Below are 18,878 nucleotides of genomic sequence, written 5' to 3' on the forward strand. Positions count from 1 at the left end.
GAGCTGCAATATACCAACAATAGGCAAGAGCCAGTCCAAACTTGTTTCCTCAACAAGTCTGCTGAAATGCAGCAGGACTCATTTGTTAATGTATTTTGCCTAGGGTTACTTTCATACTTCATGGTGAATTAGGGAACCCATATGGCCTGAAATGTTTACTATATGGCCTAGTACCTTCAACAAATCCCATATAAAGTCCTCCACACTCCATTAATAAACTAAGCTATTTTTATTTGTCAAAGTAAGGCAACTCAGACCTGAATAAAAGCAAACATTTGGAGATGTTTAGGAAGTAGACCAAACACATATTAAGATAGAAGATATGAAGAGAATTTTGAAAAATGTAAATCCTGAAATAAATTTCTTTTTTTAAAAAAGATTTATTTATTTTATGTATATGAGTACTCTTTCTTCAGACACACCAGAAGAAGGCATTGGATCCCACTACAGATGGTTGTAAGCCACCATGTGGTTGCTGGGAATTGAACTCAGAACCTCTGGAAGAGCAGTCAGTGCTCTTAAACCGCTGAGCCATCTCTTCAATCACTCTGAATTCTATGAAACTAAACAACCTGAGTTTCCAGACTGAAAGGGCCCAGTGAATCCTCAGCACAGCAGATTATACCATATCTGCAGAGCTGAGGAAATGGCTAAAGAGCACCTGAGTCATTTCCTACACAATCACCAGGTAGGTTCCAACCATGTGTAGCTCCCACTCCAGGGGATCAGATGCCTCTGGCTTCTGTGGGCACCTGCACTCACTTGCACATATAAAATTAAGACCACACACCTACAAATAATTTAAACTAGTAAAAATAAAACCTTCTTTAACAAATAAACATGCACCAAAGAGAGAATGGTGGCACATATCAAAGACAGGAGGATTGCAAATTTGAGGCCTCTTGGGCTATAAAGGAAGACTCTGTATAAATAAACGAACAGAAACAAGCCACCAGCATCATACGATTTAAAAATTGCAGGAATTGAAAAAAAGAAATTCCAAAAGCTTCTAGAAGCAGGGGAGTAGAAAGGTCATCATGCTAAAAAGAGCCAACACTGGGGCTGGAAAGATGGTTCCGTGGTTAAGAGCACTGGCTGCTCTTCCAGAGGACCCAGGTTCAATTCCCAGCACCAACATGGCAGCTCATAACTGTCTGTAACTCCAGTTCCAGAAGATCTGACACCTTCACGTGTATATATAAAGGCAAAACACCAATGCACATAAAAAGAAAGAACCAAACCTTAAACCTGGGAAAACGGCTAGAGAAAAATGTAGGGAATATACCTCAAGTCACAGGTAAGGACTTTTAAAATAGGAGTCCAGTCACTCAGGAAATAAGGCAATTATCAACATACGGGACTACATGAAATTAATTTCTGCAAAGGAAAGTGTTAATTGAGTAAAGAGGTTGCCTACAGAGCAGGAGAAAGCTTTTGTCATCTGTAATGGATAGTTATCTAGAAAATACAAAGAACTTAAAAACCTAACAGCAAGAAAATAAGCAACCCAATTAAAAAATGAGCTGAGCAGCAGGGAATCTTCAAAAGGGGAAATAAAATGGCTAATAAATATTTTTAAATGTGTTTGACATCCTTGGCCATCAGGGAAATGCAAATGAAAACACTATGACTCTATCTCATCGATGTCAGAATGGGTCTCATCAAAAACAGCAACAACCTCCCCTGACCCCCCAAATATACAGACAAAGTACAGAGCAGAGACTGAAGGAAAGGCCATCCAGAGACTGCCCCACCTGGGGATTCATCCCAGATACATTACCAAATTCTGACACTATTGTGGATGCTAAGAAATGTTTGCTGACAGGAGCCTGATATAGCTGTCTCCTGAGAGGCCCTTCCAGAGACAGATACTCTCAGCCAACCATTGCACTGAGTGCGGGGTCCCCAATCGAGGAGTTAGAGAAAGGACCGAAGGAGGTGAAGGGGTTTGCAACCCATAGGAAGAACAACAGTATCAACCAACCAGAACTCCCCAGAGTTCCCAGGGACAAAACCACCAACCAAAAAGTACACATGGCTTCAGCTGCATATGTAGCAGAGGATGGCCTTGTCAGGCATCAATGGGAGGAGAGGTCATTGGTCCTATGAAGGCTCAATAGATGCCCCAAGGCAGGGTAATCGAGGGTGGGGAGGTGGGAGTGGGTAGGTAGGTAGGTAGAGGAAGACCCTCATAGAAGCAGGGGGAGGGAAGATGTAATAGGGTGTTTCCAGGAGGGAGGGAAACCAGGAAAGGAGATAACATTTGAAATGTAAGTAAATTAAAAGAAATTAAAAGAAAAGGAAAGAGCAACATTGAAGACCTATGGAAAAGAAGACTCACTCACGCTGCCTAGAGTGTGAACTGGTACCACCACTATGGACACCAATGGGAGATTCTCGAAAGCCTAAAGACAGACTCCCACTTGGTCTAGCTATATCACTCCTGGACATCTATCAAAAGGCCTTTACATCCTACTTCAGACATATTTTCTCATCTATGTCTATGGCTGCTCTATTCATAATGTCAAGGAAATGTATCAACTAAATGTCTGGCAGCAGGTGAAAGAGTGGTACATACACACAAAGAAAAACAGAATTATAGTTTGAAAAAAACAATAGAGTTGGACGGTGGTGGCCCATACCATTAATCCCAGCACTCGGGAGACAAAGGCAGGTAGATTTCTGAGTTCAAGGCTAGCCTGGTCTACTGAATGAGTTCCAGGACAGCCAGGGCTACCCAGAGAAACTATCACAAAAAAACCCAACCCCCCCCCCCAAAAAAAAACCAAAACCAAAATGGATGGAACTGGAAACTATAAATGAGGTTGGAAGGCTGAGGAAGATGAGCACACACCCTCTCCTGGGGGTCACAGCCTTTGACCTCTGTAGTACTGTATGCATCTGTATAGGAGTAAGGAAGGGGGCCTGTGTGTAGGATGGACAAAAAAAAATTCTGTTAACTGTTGTCAAATACACACACACACACACACACACACACTAGCACGCACACAGTACATCCCTAAACAACCTGCTCAGTCTGTATAAGGTTACTCGTACGATGTTCTGGGGACTGAGCATCTCATGTTGGACAAGCACTGCTGTGCTCTACTCCTTGGGAGGACTATTTCTCGCACTTTCCTGCACCTAAGGCTTAGGGAACACTGCAGAAGAGAGGACAGAAAGACTGTAAAGTCAGGGGACAGGGACTTTTCCGAGGCTGTATCTCCTAGCAATGTCAGAGGTTACACATCCACAAGCTCACCCTCATGATGCATAAACATGAGCTGAACACTGACAACAGCAGCAATGGCAAAGTGGACAAGGCAAAGGCTACAGGCAACATGAAACTTTTAGATGAACAGTGGTGTCCAAAGCCTTTAATAAAAAAAAATAATATTTACAGATCCAGTGGAGGTTTTTTTTTCTTTTCTTTTTTTTTTTAAAGATTCATTTATTTTATTTATATGAATAAAGTGTCGCTGTCTTCAGACACACCAGAAGAGGGCATCAGATCCCATTACAGATGGTTGTGAGCCACCATGTGATTGCTGGGAATTGAACTCAGGACGTCTGGAAGAGCAGCCAGTGCTCTTAAACCTGAGCCATCTCTCCAGCCCCAGTGGAGGTTTTCTTAACCCTTTAAAATCACAGATCTCCCAAGTCGAGAATAAAAACTGATATATTTCATAGAGAAAAATCTATACATACTCATTTTTTAAACAATTTTATCAGCTGAAGCTTATCTTTGTATTATCCACGTCCAGGCTAGTTTTATGCCAACACAATACAAGCTAGAGTCATCTGGAAGGTGAGAACCTCCACTGAGGAAATGCCTTGAGATCCAGCCATAGGTCATGTTCTTAATTAGTGTTCAATGTGGGAGGGCCCAGCCTATTGTGGGTGTGCCATGGGTTGGTGGTACTAGAACTATAAAAAAGCAGGCTAAACAATCCACAGGGAAGCAAGCCAGTAAGTAGTATCCTTCCACAGCCTCTGCGTCAGTTCCTGCCCTTCAGGTTCCCGCCCTGATTTCCTTTAATAGTGAGTATCTATATTGAAGTGTAAGCCAAATAAAGCCTTTCCTCTCCCAGTTGATTTGGTCATGGTGTTTCATCACAGTAAAAGAACACCTAACTAGTATAAATAGTAAATTAGTAAATCTCAATTTAAAAGACAAATCAGTAAACTGGATTTTTTTGTATTTCTTTTTCTTTGATAGTATGCTCTTTTAATGAAAACATCTAGTCTCCAATTTAGTTGTTCTATTCAACGTTTTAATAATCAACTTTTTGTATACAAAAGCACTATACCTAAATCAAGCATGCTGCTTGCACACCTTAATGCCAACACTACAGAGGTGGAGAGAGAAGACTCCAAAGTTTATCACTGGACATATAGTGAGTTCAAGGCCAGCTGGGCTACATAAGACTCTATCTCTGAGAAGGCAATAAATCTTCACGGGGAGGAGAATTAGAAGGAAGCATTATGATGTGTATGAAAATTCCATGATGAAACCCTTTACTCTCTAGCTTTACCCATGTGTCTGCATTTGAGTACAGACACGAAGCTTAGAAGAAAGTGCCCAATGCCCTGGGGATGGAGCTACACACAATGGCCTCATGTGGAAGCTAGGAAGGGAACTAGAGTCCTCTGCAAGAACAGAGCCACCTCTCCAGCCCCACAGAAGGGAACCCTTAACTGGAATAACTTATCCTCACAGTAAAGTAAAATACTTCTTTATGGAAAGTACTTTTAAAAAGTTATACTGAGTCAGGCTGGTGAGGAGTTGACTGCCTTCTGAAACAAAGCCCAACAAAGGATGACATTAGATTTCAACAATACAATGATCAACAAGTTATTATAAAGAGAGATGGCTCAGTAATTAAGAGTAAGCACTGCTTCAAGGAGAGAGCGAGTAATAGACTCCCTTGGAAGTGGGGAGTAGTTATTTCTTGCACTCATTTCTAGTTGTAAGAAAGAGAAGAAATTATATCCACTTTGAATCATTGGACAGACACAACTCCTATAGTTAGAACTTAATTAAGTACTCTTACCTACCGGTATCAAGATACCAAAGGTCCTTGCAGCAGACTTGACTATTAAGTGCTTTTTTGTAGCCATCTCTTCCACTCCAAAAGTATAATCGAGTGCCAATTGCAACAGCACAGTGTCCTGCTCTCGGTCTTGGCCTTGAATTTTTCTTATCTTCCTGAGAATCTGATACTAGAGTAGTCCACTCTGCTGTATCTAAAAAGAAAGGAACTTCCATGACTTTACTGCTCTTAAGCAGCACAATAACAAAAATTAACATCATATCAATGTTTCCGAACATTGATGTTATTTAATTAATTTTTCCAAAAAATTAATTAATGTTTCCGAAGACTCACCTAGATTTAGGTAAGAAAACGAGCTGGTACATCTCCATTCACAATCATGGGGAGAATTCTCAGTGTTTTCACCTTTATGTGGAACCCATCCACCAAAAATGTACATCCTAGACAACAAAAGAAAACCAAAAACTTTAAGTGATTTAATTTTACTTTTTGGATCAGAAATACTACGAAAAAACATAAATTTATTTGTTGACTTAAACTTCGGAACCATGCAGTCCCTACCATACTGTAAAGGTAGTGTTCTATAAATAAGAAAATGAGTAAAATGGTTTGTGTTACCATTTAAGCCAGGATGGTACACATCTGAAGTCATGGGTACTTGGAAGCTAAGCAAACAGGAGGATTATTTGAGCCCATGAGTTTAAGGGCACACTGGGAAATGAAACAAAAGCCTGCCACAGCAGCACAACAGTGACAAGAGAAAGCCGATAGTTTTATAAAGCAGTGCTGAATCGGAATTGTACTTTGGCAAGTAAATGTAAGTGACAAATGTCTGAACTTTAATATGCCTGAGACAGTGCCGTATAACCCAGTAAAACACAAGCACCCATTTCTCTCTACTTCTTGACAGTAGACACAGAGACTTCCCCAAAATGGTAGGCATCACCTCAAACTATGAACAGAACTGGCCCTTCCTTCCTAAGTTGCTCTTGTCAGGGTATTTTAATCACATCAACAAAAAGTAGCTAAAACAATGGCCGAAAAAGGTGAAATTTCACATAACTTTGGTCACTGCTATTACTTAGCTTTAACAACTTTAAGCCTGGTGTGGCTATGAAGTCTATAGTCCCAACTTCATGGAAAGCTGTGGTGAAACCATGCTTCAACAGGCCTGATGGTGCAGGCTTACAATTCAGCTACTTAGGGAGGCTGAGGCAGGAAGATCACAAATTTGAGGCCTGCCTGGGTAAGTCAGTGAAACTTGATCTTCAAATGGAAAAAAAAAAAAAAAAGGTTTGGTAATGTAGCTCTGTGGTAGGACATTTATGAAATATGTGTAAGACTCTCAGTTCAAACTCCAGCACCGTTAAAACAGATAAATAAATAAGCTTAAACTTTCCCCAGCACCCAAAGATTCTTGTCGGAACACAGTCCAGGAATGGAGCAGTGTGAGAATTCTGAGTGCGTGTGAGAAAACTCCAAGAAAACAAGAGTCTTGAGACTTGAGTTTCTTCAAAGCACACACTGTTCTTGGCATGTGTGCTCATGCTCCTTCCAGGTGTAGCGGACACTTTACTTCAGCTGTTGTTATTCATATGCCTGTATGAAAAAAATATGTTTTGCCACATGTGGTTTGTCCTTGTGATTGAGTACTTATGTGATTCTTCTTAACTCTCACAGTATAAACTTTCTAGTGCTCTGAATAAAGTTGGCTATTGTATGAGAATTTAGTCCACCTTGTTTTTAGGCCTGCTCTCCCAGGCTGACACTGCTAATGAGAGAATTCTTTTTAAAACATATTTTATTTCATGTGTATAGGTGTTTAGCATGCATGCATGCATAAGCATCACATGTGTGCCTTGTGCCTGAGGAAGCCAGCAGAGGCATCTGACTCCCTGGGACTGGAGTTACTAATAGATGTGAACCACTATGTGGCTGCTGGGAATCTAACCACAGAGAGGACAAAGCAGCTTGCCAAAACCTGCTGATGGTCATGACACCCATACCAGGAAAGTTACAGAGAGGAAGCTAAGTAAGTATCATAGACAGTACTAACAGATTCGGTATGCTCCCAAAGACAGATTACTTTAGCACACAGAGGCACTATTAAGTTTGGTAGTCTATTTCTAAGAAAGTAGCATCTTTACTTTTTTTGTATGAATCTTTTGAGTTGGTAAAAATAAAAAAACAAAAAACAAAAGAAAGCCATACTTGTTTCCTATAACACTGGCTGTATGAAGGCTTCGTGGAAGTGGCACTGTCCCTTTAGTTTCTGGTTTTGACCATGACATAGTTTCTGGAAATAAAAATAAGCAAATCAGGAATTTGATCTAATAATAGCAAATCATCTCAATTTACACACTTAAAAAATAGAACAAGAGAAATATTTATCAAAATAAAACAAAAATGTTCAAATCAAAATAAATCAAAAATGTTTCAAATGTTTTTGATGAAATTCATCCACACCACAAAACCTGCTGGTCAGAAATCTATTTATACTTGAATTTAACACTTATTCTGGAAAGTTGTGCTTAATGCATTATTCATTTTTAGTTACAAATAGTATTTCTGATTTTAAAGTTTTAAATAAGAGCACAATTTATAAGAGAGTCAACAATGAGAAGCACATTTCCCATTGCTCGCTTCTACAATCCCTTCAGAAAGAGCTGCCCTCAGGGTTTCCCACTGGTTAGCATATGTTGTGAAAGCCATACTTCTGAAGGTAGGGAGGGTAACCATACAAATGAGCAACCTAACCAGATACTTCTGCATGACAGAGAGCACTACTGACAGTTACAAAGAACAATAAGCACAGAGTTGGACCATTCTAGACAAACTAGGACTTAAGGCGATATTAAAGGAGGAAAATTACTACCATACCATAATTGGTAGCAATTTTGCTCAAAATAATTGACTATGTCTCATCTGTTCCTAAGACTATAAATGCTGACTAAAATCTTAGTGCAACCTGACAAATATTTAAACAAAAAAAATTAAATACATTAAAACTGTTCCTGTACTAATCATAAGAAATTCCTGAGTCAAATTAAGATTACCTAAATCAAGCTGCCAAAGGTCATCCAGACGAGCACCGCACATTCCACCAAAAACATACATCTTAGGACTCGCAGAGTCTTTTTTACAATAGATAATAGCAGTATGGGATTCTCTTGGAGAAGGTACAATGCCTTTGGTGGCTGGGATGCTCCAGCCCACAACACCAGAACCATGCTGTAGCTCCAACTCATAGAAATCATTTAAATACCTAGAATATCACAAAAGAAATTAAAACATTCACATGATATATGTTTTATTTGCTTTTTATTTTGATTCATAAGTCTAACATATGCCAGCAGCATAGTGGTACATAGCTGTAATCTCAGCCCTCAGGAGTCTAAAGCAGGAAGACCATGGGTTCCAGGTCAGTAAGAACCACACAGAAACACCCTATCTAAAAAAAAAAAAAAAAAAAAAAAAAAGGAAAGAAAAAGAAAAGTGGGCTTAAGAGATGGCTTAGTAGCTAAGAGCGCTTACTGCTCTGGCAGAAGACTCAAGCTGGGTTCTTAGTGCGGACATCTGGTGGCTATAACTACCTGGAACTCCAGTTACAGAGGATCTGGTGCCCCTTTCTTTCCTCTAAAGGCACCTACACACACACAGTGCAGTAAACTCACAAGAAAACACACAATGTTTTTGAAAAGAAAAAATGTCTACCATATGCCTATTGTAAAAAAATTCACATAGTACAGAAAGGCACTAAGCAAGCAAAACTTCCAGATACTCACTCACTTCATATACACTTATCAAACTCTACTAAGTCTTGGGCACCTGCTATGATTTAAAAGTGAAGACACAAAGCATCTGGCCCATACTCTTATCAATGACAACAGTGGTGGCTTTAAAACCCAGTCCCAAACATCTGACATTCTTTCCCTCACGTGATGAGGTTCCTCGCCCCTTTATTTTAGGCTGGTCTGTGACTGCTCTGAACAACAAGATGTGCCAAGGCTGGGCTGTAAAAAGCCAATACATCCTTACTATAATACTGCTTGTGGAACTCTCAACCACCATCTAAAAATGGCCATCTGAGGGTTCAGATGGTGGAGTGCTTGGCCAGCATGCAGGAAGCCCTGAGTTCAGTCTTCAGCAATGCACATCCCAAGCACAGTGCCACATGCTTATAATCTCAGCAGTCAGAAGGTACAAGAGGGTGACCAGAAATTCAAGGCTACTCTTAGATGCATAGTCCAAAACCAATCAGGGTTATATATGAGATCCTGTCTCAAAAAATAGCCATTTGTAGGCTTGTTAGGCGATAGCCCAGTTGAATCTATCCTTCAGCTACCTTAGTTAACTATCAGATGTGGGGATAACCACTTAAATTTTCTCACTAAAGGGTTTAGCCATCTCTTCGGTGCCCTAATCATCTTTCTTACAGTGTCTGTGAACACAATAAAAGTTGCTATTTTGTATCATTCGCTTATTGTACAGCACTAGGTACCAGAACAGTTATTATGGACACTATTTTGGCAAACATTTGAAGCCACTGCTATCTGGAATAAACACTGCTTTGCAGCCTTCTTAGCATACTATAAAATATCATAGCAATGTCCTAAACCATGTCTTTAATTTAGAAACTGGCACTAAATTTGTTCTAACCAGCTTCTTTTCTTAAAAAACTTTCATTAATCTGTGACATATTTTTAACACAATTTTTGTTTTCTTTGCAAATGCATGTACATGTGGTACACATGCATGTGGGCACATATATATGTACATGCATAAACAAGAGAATGGCACTAGGTGTCCCCCTCAATCACTCTCTGCCTTTTATAACTGAGGCAGTCTGTCCCTGAATCTGAAACTTGGTTTGTTTTGGCAAAAAAAACTCTTGCCTAGAGTTTTTCTGTTTCTGCCTCCTATCAGCTGAGATTACAAGATTTTTTTTATTGTAGCTTCTGGGCATCTAAACTCAAGGTCCTCCAAATGGCAAGACAAGAGCTTAGCCTGCTGAGCTATCTCCCAATTCCAAAATGTCACTTGTACCAACCCATTCAATTTCCTATTAACTTTTTTTTTTTTTTTTTGGTTTTTCAAGACAGGGTTTCTCTGTGTAGCCCTGGATGTCCTGAACTCATTCTGTAGACCAGGCCCGTCTCCAACTCAGAAATCCACCTGCCTCTGCCTCCCAAGTGCTGGGACTAAAGGCGTGCGCCACCACTGCCCAGCTCCTATTAATATTTTATTCAAGTATGAGGAGGGAAAGGAAAACATTTCAGAACACAAGATTTCAAAGTTTAGGGGCTGGAGAGATGGCTCAATGATTAAGAGCATACACTATTTTTCCAGGGGACATGAATTCAGTTCCCAGCACCCCTTATCCGGTGGCCCACAAACACCTAATGGCAGGTTCAGGGAGAGGCAATGCCTCTGGCCTCACTGGGCATCTACACTCACATGCACAGGTCCACACAAACACACCATATACACATAATTAAAAATAAATCATTTAACCTACCACTCAGGAAGCAGAGGCAGGTGGATCTGTCAGTTTGAGGCTAGCCTGGTCTACAAGGCAAGTTCCAGGACAGCCAGGGCAGATAAGTCCTTTCTCAGGAAAAACAAAAATCTAAAAGAGGCATTCTGAGAAACTTAAGAGTAATGTTTCAAGATGCCTGAAACTTCAAAGTATGCGTGTGCAGGTAGGGCAGTTGAGCAAACGTGCCAGTGCATTAGCAAGCTGGTGAGGAGCCCACGGGTATTTTACTCTTTTAGCTTTTGTAAACTTGAACTGTTTCAAGTGAAGTGAAGAAGAGAAAAAAAATGAAAAAAAAAAAAAGAGGCTGCTGAAGCTTCATGTGTTTCATGGTGACTTTATATAATTATCAAAGAACAAAAAAGTCCATGTGGCAGTTATACCAACGATAGCAGTAAAATACCAACTTATTCCCAAAATGACAAGATAATTTCCATTTAAGTGTGATGATTTCTGGACAGCTTAGTGAAACAGAATTGTCAGATATAACAGAGGAAAACAAAAACAACAAATCAAAAGCAAATAAGAAAAATGGAAAATGAGGAAGGCACTCTATATGGAAAGCATTTAGTAAACTAGTTCTTTAAAAGATCTACTCTAGGGCTGGACAGAGCTCAGCAATAAGAACACTGGATGCTCTTCCAGAGGACCCACACTGAGGCTCACAACCAACTATTCCAGGGATCTGAAAAACACTTCTGACTTCTACGTGTACTAGACATACATGTGCAGACATACATGCAGGCAAAACATCAAACATATAAAGTAAGAAACATATTTATTTTAAAGATCCACCCTAAGCAATATTAAAAGAGAAAACATGACTAAAAAAATGAATGTACATCACAGATAAAGATCAAGTTTTTGTTTGTTTGCTTGTTGGCTTGTTTAGACAGGGTCTCACTATGTAGACCAGGGTAACCTAAAACTCACAAAATATGGCTGCCTCTGCTTCTCAGGGGGCTGTAATTAAAAGCATGGCCACCATTCCCAGCTAAGACCAAATTTTAACACAGAAGAATTCCACTGGTACGGTGTGTGTGTGTGTGTGTGTATGTATAAATGTATGTGTGTATATGTGCATATATGTGTGTATATATATGTATGTGGATATGTGTGTGTATATATATATATATTTGAAATATGTATCTGCACACACACACACACACACACACGTATACCATGCTAGCAATGTTAATTCAGCAAACCATGAAATAATTTGGTAACAATAAAGTTATGTGTAACTAGGTATTAGGAATAAATACAGCTCACATTTCAGAGATTAATAATGAAATTTAAAAATGTATTGCCGGGCGGTGGTGGCGCACGCCTTTAATCCTAGCACTTGGGAGGCAGAGGCAGGCGGATTTCCGAGTTCGAGGCCAGCCTGGTCTACAGAGTGAGTACCGGGACAGCCGGGGCTACAGAGAGAAACCCTGTCTCAAAAAACCAAAAAAAAAAAAAAAAAAAAAAAAAAAAAATGTATTAAAGAAACAGTAAATTCATCATCACAAATGAATTTAAATTATTTTAAAGCAGAGAAAAATAAAGCTAAATAAAAATATAAGTTTTAAAAAAGTTTTTATTCCTTATCAATGACATATGCCAGGAACTGACAGCAAATGCCATAATAAATGACAGAAAGGTAAATATATCAATGAAAAGGAATTAAATGTAATGGAGAAGTGAGCAAATGTTTTCTATAAAGAGACAGTAAGCATTTTAGACTTTGGGGGTCTTAAAATCAGTTGAAACTATTCAACTCTGCTAAGAATTTTTTGGGGGAGTGGTGTTTTGGCAGTGCTGCAGACTGAACAGAAGTGAACTGCTGTTTTAACATAAAGGTAAAGGCAATAACTAAATTAATGTTGACATGACTACTTCAATAAATCTCTACTAACAAAAATAATAAACAAGAGAGTTTAGCTCACAAAGTATAGTTTGTAAATCCAGAAATCTTAGGGAAAAAAAACAGTTATTTAAGAATTACAATCCAAGCCAGGCAGTGGTGTCACACGCCTTTAATCCCAGCACTTGGGAGGCAGAGAGGTAGGTGGATTTCTGAGTTCGAGGCCAGCGTGGTCTACAGAGTGAGTTCCAGGATAGCCAGAGCTATACAGAGAAACCCTGTCTTGAAAAACCAAAAAGAATTAAAATCCAGGCTGGAAAGATGGCTCAGTAGTTACAAGAACTGGTTGCTCTTGAAAGCAATTCCCAGCAACCAAAGGGTGGTTTACAACTATCTGTAACGGGATTTGACACTCTCTTCTGTCGTATAAATTGAGCACTCATATACATAAATAAATTTAAAAAAAAAAAAAAAAGAATTACAATCCACCAGGAGTTCCAGCTCAGTTGGTAGGATAGTTTTCTAGAGTGAACAGTTGGTAGAATGAAGCCCTGGGTTCAATCCCTCGCATTGCACAAACTCAGTGTGGTTACATATAACACAATCCAGCACTTAGGAGATAGAAACAAGAGGACACAAAATTCAAGGGTAGCTGGGTAGTGGTAGCGCACACCTTTAATCCCAGCACTTGGGAGGCAGAGGCAGGCAGATTTCTGAGTTTGAGGCCAGCCTGGTCTACAGAGTGAGTTCCAGGACAGCCAGGGCTACACAGAGAAACCCTGTCTCAAAACAAACAAACAAAAAATTCAAGGGTATCCTTAGCTACACACCAAGTTTGAGGCTAGCCTGAGCTATATGAGGTCTTATTTTTAAAAAGATGACAAAAGATTGCTTGCTTCAGTTTTGAGATTACTAGAACTGAACTAGGAAAAAGAGTAGAAAGCCTTGTAGTACTTACAAGAGTAATTACAAAAACACTAATGTAAAAAGAAAATGAATGTACTAGAAGAAATTACAGAAATATTATTTTTTATAATCTGTCTTCTTACCCAAGATAGAGAATCACAAAATAGTAAAAGGAAATGTTGTAAAACTTAGAAAAACAAACTTGTTTAAAGCAAAGACCTAGAAAAAACTTGTAACATATAGTTGGGCAGTAGTGGCGATCTCCTTTAATCCCAGAACCTGAGAGCCAGAGGCAGGTGAATCCCTTGTGAGTTAGAAGCCAGCCTAGTCTACAGAGTAAGTTCTAGGACAGCCAGGGCTATTAAGACCAAACAGAGAAACCCTGTCTCAAAAAAAGCAACCAAACAAACAAAAAACAGAAAAAAATATTTGTAACATATGAAAGAAAATGTTTTCTTATTTAAAGAATGCTTATAGAGTCCAAAAGAAAATTTTTAATACTTGAAAATGATTAAAAAGAAATTATTTCATCTAGGTTATAGACAGAAAGTCAATACACACAGTCAATTATATGTTATATTCTAGGAATGAAAATACAAGCATGAGCCAGGCAGTTGGTGGCACATGCCTTTAATCCCAGCACTTGGGAAGCAGAGGCAGGCAGATTTCTGAGTTCAAGGCCAGCCTGGTCTACAGAGTGAGTTCCAAGACAGCCAGGGCTATACAGAGAAACCCTGTCTCGAAAAACCAAAAAAAGAAAAAAAAATACAAGCATGAAATTAAGAGATCAAACCCATTTACAATGCCATCCAAACAATTGTAGGAATTCAGCTAGGTTTGAAAAATAAAAAGTTTGGCTGGGTATAGTGGTGCATGCCTTTAATCCCAGCAGGAGGATCTGTGTGTTCTGATCTAAAAGATCCCAGGATAGCCAGCCAGGACTCTGTTCCAGAGAAACCCTGTCTGGAAAAACCTAATAAATAAACACAGTGGTGGTGGCGCACACCTTTAATCCCAGCACTCAGGAAGCAGAGGCAGGCAGATCTCTGAGTTCCAGGCCAGCCTGGTCTACACAGGAGAAAAACAAAAGAGCATGTAAAAAAAATAAAAAGTAAAAGAAAGTTAAAAAAATAGAAAAGTAAAATATAAATAAAAAGCAAGTACAAAGATAAAGAGACATGAGTCACTGTATTTCCAGGTGTAGTAACATGGCCGACTGAATGTATGAAATATGACAGCAATGCCTTTCACCTCATAACCACACGTTATACCAACTTTTCAGACAAAACCAATTTTAAAATAACCATGTTATTGTTTTGGTATTATGTATAACCCACTTAATGTAAGTTATAGCTCAAGACATACAAAGATATTGGCATAAACAATTATACAAGTATCAATTTAATAAGACTATTTCTGACTAGAAAAAATTTGAAAATTATTCCCTAGGAACTAAAACAACATAAATAACTTAAAAACGTGTTTCTTGTTAGCTTCAAATATAAAATCTAAACTTAAGCCTTATGGTAACTAAAGATAAAATATTTTAACCTAAATATAAAATAAGCACTTGGTCTAGAAGAGAGCGTACCTGGGGACATTATTATTTGAATCTTCACTTTCATTTGCCAAACCACCAAACAAATAGCATTTGTTACCATATAAAGAGAAGCTATGTCCAAGCCGAGGACAAGGAGGGAAACCAGAAGGAGGGGGCTGGGGTTTCACTTTTTTCCATAACCAACGACTTGCCTAAAAAAGAACATATTCATATAAAAGTAGGAAACATTTCTATTTCTATACTTTCAACAGTGACACCATACCAATACATCTGAATCCCATCAGAAGATCCAATAAACTCCTCTGGGGACAAATGACAAAAAGTATCTAACTTCTGATTTATATGTCGAGGCAAGGTCTCACTATGTGGCCCTTGCTGTCCTGGAACTCACTGTGTAGACCAGGCCGCCAACTCAAGAGATCTGCCTGTCTCTGCCTCCCAAGTGCTAGGATTAAAGGTGTGCATCATTCAAGAGAAGTGGCTAACTTCTGAGAGTAAAATGTATGTCCGGGTAAGGCTGGCTATGGTAATCCCAGAATTTGTAAGGCAAGAGGATCAGGAGTTGAAAGCTAACCTTGGCTACTGAGTGAATTTAAGGGCAGCCTGGACTAAGTGAGATCTGTCTCACAAAGCTATACGTATATATGTGGATATATGTGTGTATATGTATGTGTTAACAGACATTCAGACAAATCTAGAAGCTTGTAATGAGTAGGAGTATTATCACTTCTAATTTTTTCCAAGTGAAAAGAATTTAAGTATTTGTATATAGAACTTTAAGATTAGATGAAATTCATAAAAGCTTACTTTTAGATATTAGATAAACCATGAATGCTAAATAACCTTTAAATTAAAAAAACTCATTTAACAAACCAAACTCTAAAATGTATTCTTTTAGGCATGAGAATCTTCTCCATTTTAAATTATCTGAAATGGTTGCTTGCTTGGAAATAAGCACAGCCCATTCACATATGCCTAGTGGTAGATACTCTCATGGTCATGGATGGCCCTTGGAACATAGTAAGAGTAGTCAACAAGGACTGACTGGTTTAACAAGCAAGTCAAACTTAGAAAGCCTAGGTGGAACTGTAAGCTCTCTCTGCATGACCATGGAGGAGGATAGTTCCCACTGTTAAAGGAGACCATTCCTTTCATACTGAGACACTGATTTTCCAAGCACTGTCTGGGTGGTAGGAATGAAAATGTGCAGGCGCCACCACAGACAATACTGATTCCAAACACCTAGGGGCAGGGTCCAGTAATCTGTTGTCATCAGTTGGGAGGTGCTTGTGTTGTAGGCTAAAGAACAACTGTGTCAAAGTACTGCTGAAGGCCAGATACCTTTATGCTGTAAATGTTATACCTCGCCTAAGACAGCAGATATTTTGACTTGTCAGAAAAAGTGGAAATATCTTTGCAGCTATAAGATACAGAGCATCTGTTACTGTTCCTGCACTAATAAAATATTTGTCATCTCTTTAAAAACTAGACAATTTCATTAGCTCTTCAGACTGAAACAATAAATGTGAGATACACTTACTTGTAACTCATATAACTCGTTGCTGTATCTTCCATATTCAACCATTCCCCCAAACACTAGGATTCTAGTTCCATCACAGACAAATCCATGGGCTGCACAGCCTGGAGGGATGTCTCCTCTAACAGCTGGTAGGAACCACTGATTTGTAACTAGTTGAAAAAAAATTAAAATCAATTATAACAAGTAAGTTACCACTCTTCATGAGTGACAAATATATTAGTCAAAGGATCTATACATTCGATCAAAGTATATATGTATACATACAAACTTACAGAATAATACATACATACATGCATGCATATCTATCCTTTATTCCAACAGTTCTCAATTGGGGATTCTTTTGCTCACCCAAAAATATTGATTTTACAAGGTCTAAAATCATTTTTAGTTGTCACAACTGAGATGGAGGTTCGACTATCAAGCCATAGGTTGAGCCTGAGGATGCCAGCCTGCATCTTATAACATACAAGGTAGCATCCACAGTCAAAAATCACCAGCCCCAAAATGTAATAATGCTGCTGTTGAAAACCCAGATCTGGGGCGGGCATTGGTGGCACATGCCTTTAATCCTAGTAAAGGACTTAGGAGGCAGGTGGGCTGATTGATCTATGTGAGATCGAGGCCAGTCTGGACTACAGAGCTAATCTTAGGACAGCCAGGGATACACAGAGAAACCCTGTTTTGAAAAAAAGAAAAGAAAACCTGATCTGCATCATTTTACTATTAGAAAAACCCTGTTGAGTGCCCCCCCCCCCATTAAAGAAGTGGAAAACCTGAGATTTAGAAAGACCGGTAACTTTAATGCTGATTTAGAACGACTGCCAAAGCAAGATTCAAAACAGACTCTATTTCTTCTAAGCCCAGGGTATTTACACTATACCAAATCAAACATCTTTAAAACTTTTTCTGTTGGAGTTCTGGGGAGGGTCAAAACTAACAACATTTCTCCTACTGTATTTAGCTTTTAGAGGACTATTGTGATCAAGTTGTTTCATCAAAAGTTGTAAGCTGTGAACTCCATCGACGCCAAACTCGGTAACTAATCTTAACTAGTTTCCTATGATTGCTAGATAACTTGTAAGTGGAGAAAATAAACTTCCAACCAGCACGGAGGTCAAAGCCTGCCCCCTTGACAAGCGACACTTCGAGCTGTGCAGCTGTGCCTAAGCGATGACAGTCCTCTTTGCGAGGACCAGCACCAGCCCGGAAGGGCAGAGCATATACATATACGTACAGTACATCGGCTAAGCAGGGACCAGTCCGGGTTCACCCACAACTCCCTCGCCCGAGAGTTTAGAGAACTGTCGACCGAGAAAGTCTTGCGGGCTTCCGCCCGGTACTTAGTGTACCTAAGCTCAAGAGCCAGCCAGGAGAGCCTCCCCGCCCCTCGACTCTCTACGTTCTAAGAAGGGGTGTGGGGGAAGGCAAAGACCACCGAGGCCCGGCTTGGGGTGGGTTTTGTTCTTGACACTGTCGGGATCTCCGCCCCTTAAGTGACCAGTCTTGGGGGAGAGGCCAAGCCCGTGGAACCCGCCGTCTCGGGTCCGCGGGGAGGGATGGGCCGGGGTGTCTCGATGTCTACCGGCGGAGTCACGTCCAGCCCGCGGAACCGAGAACACCTTCCAGCAGGGTTACGAGCTCCGGCTGCCGACCCGGCCGATCTTTCCCCGCCGCCTGCCGGGCTAGGGAAGAGGGGACCCGGCGGTGACAGCTGTCAGGCCCGCGTCCGCCGCGCCTCCCCTCCCCCTCCGCGGTCCCGAGGCGGGGTCGCCGAGCCGCCGCCTACCGGTGTTGTAGACGTGCAGCTCGTCCGCGATGCCCTCGTTGCCCCCGCCGAAGATGATCATCAGCTCCCGGATGGCCACGGCTCGGTGTCCGTGCCGGGCGCGGGGCACCGGTCCGGTGAAGGAGGAAACCCGCCTCCAGTTGAGGAGGCTGGGAGCCGCCATCTTCCCAACCCCCGCCCCTCGGCCCACAATGCCCCGCGCGCCACGGGCCCCACGGCTCGTGGGGAGGACGAGCGCCGCCTCCAGCTGTGCGCGGGAGGCCCGGCACGTGACCCGCGGGCCCCGCCCCCCCAAGCCCGTGGCGACGTGGCCCTCGGGGCTCCGCCAAGATGGAACCCCTCCCGCCAACTCTGCCAACCCTCTTCCTCTGTGGATTTCAATGGGGTGTTCGGGGAGGAGGGACAGCCTTGTCTTTTAAGGCCACTTGGAGCATCTTCCGTGTAGGAGCGTCACACCCTGGAAACTGTTATCGCAGGCACTGGAGAAAAGCTGCCAAGTAGGTCCCAAGTGCTGAGGGCACAGGGAGCACCTCAAGCAAATCTGTCATCTCAAAGGAGGGTCCCCTAGTCTGCAGGACAACGATGGTGGATGATGGCTAAGTGCAGGGCCTGAGAACAGCTCAGATTTGGAGGTGACAGGCCTAGA

General features: G+C 40.8%; 1 protein-coding gene across 2 annotated transcripts in view; it reads right to left on the bottom strand.

Moving 5' to 3' along the window:
• Hcfc2 (host cell factor C2) overlaps positions 1-18,427 on the bottom strand; it is a 37,241-nt gene extending 18,814 nt beyond the window's left edge. For both annotated transcript variants that reach the window (XM_031349303.1, XM_031349302.1), the window contains exons 1-7: positions 18,233-18,427; positions 16,447-16,595; positions 14,937-15,097; positions 8,111-8,319; positions 7,266-7,350; positions 5,388-5,494; positions 5,059-5,247 (exon numbers count right to left, since the gene is read on the bottom strand). In XM_031349303.1, coding sequence (XP_031205163.1) covers positions 5,059-5,247; positions 5,388-5,494; positions 7,266-7,350; positions 8,111-8,319; positions 14,937-15,097; positions 16,447-16,595; positions 18,233-18,395 — 1,063 coding nt within the window. In that variant the 5' untranslated portion in view covers positions 18,396-18,427. The remainder of the gene's footprint in view (positions 1-5,058; positions 5,248-5,387; positions 5,495-7,265; positions 7,351-8,110; positions 8,320-14,936; positions 15,098-16,446; positions 16,596-18,232) is intronic.
• Positions 18,428-18,878: the final 451 nt, after the last annotated feature.

This window comes from Mastomys coucha, unplaced genomic scaffold (assembly GCF_008632895.1).
Source record: "Mastomys coucha isolate ucsf_1 unplaced genomic scaffold, UCSF_Mcou_1 pScaffold4, whole genome shotgun sequence".
Lineage (NCBI taxonomy): Eukaryota > Metazoa > Chordata > Mammalia > Rodentia > Muridae > Mastomys > Mastomys coucha.